Source organism: Drosophila biarmipes, chromosome 3L (assembly GCF_025231255.1).
Source record: "Drosophila biarmipes strain raj3 chromosome 3L, RU_DBia_V1.1, whole genome shotgun sequence".
Classification (NCBI taxonomy): Eukaryota; Metazoa; Arthropoda; class Insecta; order Diptera; family Drosophilidae; genus Drosophila; species Drosophila biarmipes.
Genome location: NC_066613.1, coordinates 27,466,619 through 27,471,898, shown reverse-complemented (window position 1 = coordinate 27,471,898; position 5,280 = coordinate 27,466,619). Strand labels below are relative to the sequence as shown.

General features: G+C 47.2%; 3 protein-coding genes across 4 annotated transcripts; all 3 read left to right on the top strand.

Moving 5' to 3' along the window:
• The first annotated feature begins 836 nt into the window (after window positions 1-836).
• LOC108028293 (glycoprotein-N-acetylgalactosamine 3-beta-galactosyltransferase 1) lies at window positions 837-2,421 on the top strand. Of its 2 annotated transcripts, XR_007763647.1 has the most exons (4): window positions 837-1,448; window positions 1,507-1,873; window positions 1,927-2,235; window positions 2,297-2,420. XR_007763647.1 is itself a non-coding variant. In XM_017100016.3 (3 exons), the coding sequence occupies exons 1-3, from the start codon at window positions 1,009-1,011 to the stop codon at window positions 2,146-2,148; spliced, it is 1,029 nt and encodes a 342-aa protein (XP_016955505.1). In that variant the 5' UTR covers window positions 837-1,008; the 3' UTR covers window positions 2,149-2,421. The 2 variants fall into 2 exon arrangements, 1 of the variants encoding a protein (XP_016955505.1); XM_017100016.3 differs by having other exon boundaries at window positions 1,927-2,421.
• Window positions 2,422-2,538: 117 nt separating this feature from the next.
• LOC108028430 (glycoprotein-N-acetylgalactosamine 3-beta-galactosyltransferase 1) lies at window positions 2,539-3,903 on the top strand. Its single transcript, XM_017100263.3, has 3 exons — window positions 2,539-2,972; window positions 3,034-3,403; window positions 3,462-3,903. Exons 1-3 carry the CDS (start codon window positions 2,539-2,541, stop codon window positions 3,663-3,665), a joined length of 1,008 nt encoding a protein of 335 aa, XP_016955752.2. The 3' UTR covers window positions 3,666-3,903.
• A 312-nt stretch (window positions 3,904-4,215) lies between these two features.
• On the top strand, window positions 4,216-5,076 carry LOC108027784 (glycoprotein-N-acetylgalactosamine 3-beta-galactosyltransferase 1-like). Its single transcript, XM_050885777.1, has 3 exons — window positions 4,216-4,353; window positions 4,423-4,804; window positions 4,873-5,076. Exons 2-3 carry the CDS (start codon window positions 4,433-4,435, stop codon window positions 5,074-5,076), a joined length of 576 nt encoding a protein of 191 aa, XP_050741734.1. The 5' UTR covers window positions 4,216-4,353; window positions 4,423-4,432.
• The last annotated feature ends 204 nt before the right edge of the window (window positions 5,077-5,280 follow it).

Sequence of the window (5,280 nt, the reverse complement as noted above, 5' to 3'; positions counted from 1 at the left end):
GTTCGGATCGATGGGTTGATTTGGACTGCAGTGGGCGAGAGGCGCTAGTCCGCGCCGGAGTGGGTCAAGAGGAGGCTCAAACCGGTTGGCCCGAAAATAGCTGCCGCAGCGATGCTCTGGATGATGATCTTGGTTAAGAAAGGGAAAGGGAAACCATTCGGCGGCTAGTCAGCCTCTAAATGGCGGCGGCTTTGGACCAACGAGAGTGTTGTTTTGATTTCCTATTGTTGACTGTTTTGAATTTGGATGAAAAATGCTACGGACGACACGAGAGCGAAGACGACGCACCACGTGTGACTCATTACAAATGCCAATCACGAGCCAAACTCGAAAACTCGTTTCGGCCGGGCTAAGAGAAGTGCACTCAAAAGAAATCCCACCCGGAATAATAGGTAACTTGTTAACTAAAAACACCTTAGGTGATGATTTTGATTGATGGCTTCTGATCATTTATAAAATATATAAAAAAGTTAGTTGAATATTAAATTAGTTTTTTTGTCGGAAGCGAGCCTCAATGATAATAGATTTTATATAGTTATGTTAATGATTTTTTAGAACACAAATTTTATATTTATGCTCTTAAATCTTAGAGATATTTTATTAAAAATGTAAAGGAAAAAATAATATTAAAATTAATATGATAACCATTATAAATATGATTTTTTTTTCCATGACTATACAATTTTGTAGTTCTATAATTTTATTTATAATTCTGTTTTATAATTGAATTAAATGTATACTTTTCAACAATCAGTACTTGTTTTTTCCAGTGGCGTTAATTACCGATTTCTTACTCTGTTGGGGGAGACTCTTTAAGCTGTTTGCGAATGGAGCCCATCGCGCAGTAGTCGATCAGCTGGCGGCGATGAGCGACACCGCGAAATGCATTCGCTGTGCCCCCGGCTCATTTTGTGAGATTTCCACTCCGCCGCCCTCCGATCCCCCCGCCGGAGAATCGCCAAATGCCAGCTGGTGAGCTGGTTAGTTGCCGCCTGGAAGACAGCCGCAATGTATCGCAACGTGCTCTGCCTGGCACTGGGCCTCATCATCGGCATCCGGCTGACGGATTTCTTCAAGTATCTGCAGCTGACGGAAACGCACTTTGGCAGCACGGCGATAACGCAGCTCGAGGATGAGGCCACGCCCCAGCAGCCGACGGAGGAGCAGCTGGCCCGCTGGCTCTACAACGAGACGCGGGTGCTCTGCATGGTGCTGACCATGCCGAAGAACCACCAGACGCGGGTCAAGAGGGTGAAGGCCACGTGGGGCAGGCGCTGCAACAAGCTGGTCTTCATCAGCAGCCAAGAGGACCGCGAGCTGGGCGCCATCGATGTGGGCGTTCCCGAGGACCGAGACAACCTGTACCTCAAGATGAGGAAGGCCCTGGAGTATGTGTACCAGAACTATGTAGAGGACTACGACTGGTTCCTCAAGGCGGACGACGACACGTAAGTATTATTGAATTAGATCAGAATATCATTACATAGCTAATTCGCTCCTTTTCAGCTTTGTGATAATGGAAAACCTGCGGTTCCTGCTCTACCCCTACGATCCCGAGGCAGCCCTCTACTTCGGCCACAGGTTCCGCACTTCCTATCCACAAGGCTACATGTCCGGTGGAGCTGGCTACGTGATGAGTCGGGATGCACTGCGGCGGCTCAACCTGTTTGCCTTCAACAACAGCCAGTTCTGCCCGCTTAACACCTTGTCAGAGGACAGGCAGCTTGGCTTCTGTCTGCAGAATGTGGGCGTCGTGGCTGGGGACTCCCGTGATGAGGAGGGTCGGGAGCGATTTCTGCCTCTGTCCCTCAAATTTATGCTGCCCAATTTCCCCACCACCAACTGGCTTATCAAACTGACCTTTTATGAGCCAGTAAGTACGGGAGATCACAAATAATATGGGTATTAATATTCCTGTTTTTTCAGGCCAATGAAACTGGTTCGACCTCGGGGATTAGCTTCCACTATGTCAAGAACCACGAGTTTGAAATGTATGAGTTTTTGCTTTATCGACTGCGTGTTTTTGGAACTCCCCTAACCCAGAGATCGCTCCCACCCAGATTGGATCCTCAGCAACTGCAGAACCAGCTTTATCACTGGTCCCACGAAAACAGCACCAATCCGAACCCCTGGCTTAACCACGACTAACAGAATCTTCCTCCACATGAGTGGGAGACATTTGAGACTCATTCTATCTGTAAACACATAGTCGAGAAGAAATAGTTATAGTATTTGGTAAAATAGAGCGCGAGCTTAATTTTAATAGCCATATTTTATTAATTTAATTTGCTTATAGCTTCTTAAACTTTGTGCGACTGACTTTATTCCTTATCTCACTGCTGTTTTTGCTGTGCTGGTTGTTTGCTAAACACTTTATTAGTTATAAATAAAATATATAAGATGCATTTTGAAGAAAGCAGTAAGAAAATATCAATATTAGTCCCGCAATGGGATACTAATGAATTGGGTGCGCTAGTTAGACACAGCGTGGGATCTGCCCCTCTTAAATATTACTGCTAGTCTGAAATGTTCCTGGCAATGCTTCGGAACACCATATTCCTGGTATTAGGCATCATGTTAGGCGTTCGACTCACGGATTTCATGGGCTACCTGAAGCTGTGGCGGGACAACGACCAGCGGGCGAGTGAAAAGGCGGCGCTGCTCAGGTATCCGGTTGCCTCGGAGGAGCACCTGGCCATCTGGCTGAGGAGGGAGGTTCGAATCCTCTGCCTGGTGCTCACCATGCCCTCCTCGCACAGCACAAAGGCGGCCCGAGTAAACCGCACGTGGGGAGCCCGCTGCAATAAGCTGATCTTCATGAGCACAGCAGCAGACCCCCATCTGAATATTCTCAAGATGAACATGTCCGAGTCCCGGAGTAACCTGTATGCCAAGGTGCGCACGGGAATGGCCCATGTGCACAAACATTACCTAAACGATTACGACTGGTTCCTGAAGGCCGATGACGACACGTAAGATGAGGAGTGTGATTTTACGCAATGAATACTACAAAATAGTACTATACCTTTGCAGTTACATTGTGATGGAGAATCTGCGTCTGTTCCTTTATCCCTATGACCCGGAATCTTCCGTGTACTTCGGCTGCCACTTCAAATCCAGGTTCTCCCACGGCTATATGTCCGGTGGCGGAGGCTATGTGCTCAGCCGAGATGCACTGCGTCGTTTGAATCTATTCGCCCTCAACAGCACCACCACCTGCAAATTGAACGGGGACTCCGAAGACGTCCAGATCGGTCACTGCCTGCAGGATGTGGGTGTCATAGCGGGTGACACGCGGGACTTCCAGGGGCACCACCGCTTTCTGCCCGTCAGTCCGTTTAGCCTTATCCCCTTCATAGCATTCGGTTCATGGACAGATGGTTACTTCTTTCACAAACCAAATGTGAGATTTATTTTTGGAGATATTTTACTTTCTTGTAATTAATTTATTTTCTCTTAAGAGAAGCGACTGCTGCTCTCCCTCGGCCATATCCTTTCATTATGTCAAGGACATAGAGTTTGAGTTCTTCGAATTCTTCCTGTACTATTTGAGAGTCTTTGGGTTGCACAGGCCGCAAAGGGCTCTTCCATCGCGCCTGGGATTCCGGCAGATGAACGAGCGACTGCAGCACTGGTCCCACCAAGTCAGCGACAACAGAGGATAACTAAGGATAGTCCTGTCAATAAACCCGTCAATTGCTCAACGATGAGCTTAATAATTAAAATTAAAGCTAAACATAAATAGCAAGTGTTAGCCCATTGAGTCCCGCCAAATAAGTGAATCTGGCTTAGATTATAGAGATATTGTTGGATAATAATTAAAATATTACTTACATGCCTTGTGTTTAATGTACTTGACTAAAAAAAGGAAACCGAAATACTGTAATAAACTTTTCAAGTTCTCACCCTTTCGTTTATATTAAGATCTGCTTAATTGATTCTCTCCGCATGCTGAGAGCCTACGAAGCCGTCTTCTCCAGTCACATCTCCAATGATTCGCGATGCACTGGGTCTGGTACTGGGCCTCATCATAGGCATCCAGCTGTCGGAGATCTGGAACTACAGCTATTTGCAATCGATGTCGGAAAGCAAAAGTACGGAGGCAGGCAGTGCAGGCGTGAGACTCTTCAATCGCACACGGGTCCTATGCATGGTTCTAACAGATCCCTTGGATTCTGGTAATAAGGAAGCCAATGTCAAATCTACTTGGGGCAGGCGGTGCAATAAGCTCATTTTTTTGAGGAACAGCTCAGTAAAGAATAACACCTTCGCCTCCGTTCGTCAGCGATTTAAAAATATATTTGAGAAACATTTCGAAGGACACGATTGGTTTCTTCGTGCAGATACAGATACGTAAGTTTAATTACCTTTATAATTACTTTTAACCACATTATTTTTCTCAAGAGCTACTCTATACTGCAGCTTTGTGATAATGGAGAACTTGCGACGCTTTCTCTTTCGCTACGACCCTGAGACCTCGATATACTTTGGCCACCGTCTAAAAGCGGACTTTGCCCAAGGATATATGTCTGGTGAAGCTGGATATGTCCTCAGCAGAGGAGCTCTACGACGCCTACACCTATTCGGCTTTAACGACCCGTATTTATGCGGCCATGACTTGAGTTCCTCCTTGAAATTTGAGGATAGGGAGCTGGGTCTATGCCTGAATCGTGTAGGAGTGATTGCAGGAGAGTCCCGCGATGGCGGCGGGCAGGAACGCTTTCTCCCAGTAATGCCGGAAGGGATTGCTCCGGGATGGACCAGTTGGCGACAGTACTCGATGTCGCTGTACTTTAAGCCAACGGTAAGATCATTTTAGTAAGCAAAGATCAATTAATCAAGTATGGAATTAGGTAAAGCTATCTTTTCCAGACCCGCGCCTGCTGCTCCAGTTCCCTGATCTCCTTCCACCCGGCCGGTGAAAGTGCCTTTGACCTCTGGGAGTTCTTCGTGCACCGCCTGAGGCTTTTTGGTTACCCAATGAAGCCACTGAAGCTGCCGCCCCGCCTGGACTTCTGGGCAATGCATGCCCAGCTGCGATATTGGTCCCAGGTCGTGTCCGATAACCATGGCTGACTCGACTTAATGTAATTGCTACACCTTGATGAATAAACCAGGAGCGGGCGGCGATGAAGATTTATTCCGGCAATAAGGCAGACAATGGTTCGTCTTCTTCTCGGCAGTGGCCTGTCCTGCGGAGTTGTTTTGGCCATTTGTCAAAGGCGTTTGCTCCAGAAACAGAATCCGGAAGCCAGGGAGCCCCGGAGCCCTGCGCTTTAA

What these genes read in the sequence shown, in the direction of transcription:
- LOC108028293 (XM_017100016.3), top strand. Translation starts at nt 1,009, where the DNA reads ATGTATCGCAACGTGCTCTGCCTGGCACTGGGCCTCATCATCGGCATC. An exon ending in CTCAAGGCGGACGACGACAC is followed by an intron (nt 1,449 to 1,506) that starts GTAAGTATTATT and finishes GCTCCTTTTCAG; the next exon opens with CTTTGTGATAATGGAAAACC. An exon ending in AACTGACCTTTTATGAGCCA is followed by an intron (nt 1,874 to 1,926) that starts GTAAGTACGGGA and finishes CTGTTTTTTCAG; the next exon opens with GCCAATGAAACTGGTTCGAC.
- LOC108028430 (XM_017100263.3), top strand. Translation starts at nt 2,539, where the DNA reads ATGCTTCGGAACACCATATTCCTGGTATTAGGCATCATGTTAGGCGTT. An exon ending in CTGAAGGCCGATGACGACAC is followed by an intron (nt 2,973 to 3,033) that starts GTAAGATGAGGA and finishes ATACCTTTGCAG; the next exon opens with TTACATTGTGATGGAGAATC. An exon ending in ACTTCTTTCACAAACCAAAT is followed by an intron (nt 3,404 to 3,461) that starts GTGAGATTTATT and finishes TTTTCTCTTAAG; the next exon opens with AGAAGCGACTGCTGCTCTCC.
- LOC108027784 (XM_050885777.1), top strand. Translation starts at nt 4,433, where the DNA reads ATGGAGAACTTGCGACGCTTTCTCTTTCGCTACGACCCTGAGACCTCG. An exon ending in CGCTGTACTTTAAGCCAACG is followed by an intron (nt 4,805 to 4,872) that starts GTAAGATCATTT and finishes TATCTTTTCCAG; the next exon opens with ACCCGCGCCTGCTGCTCCAG.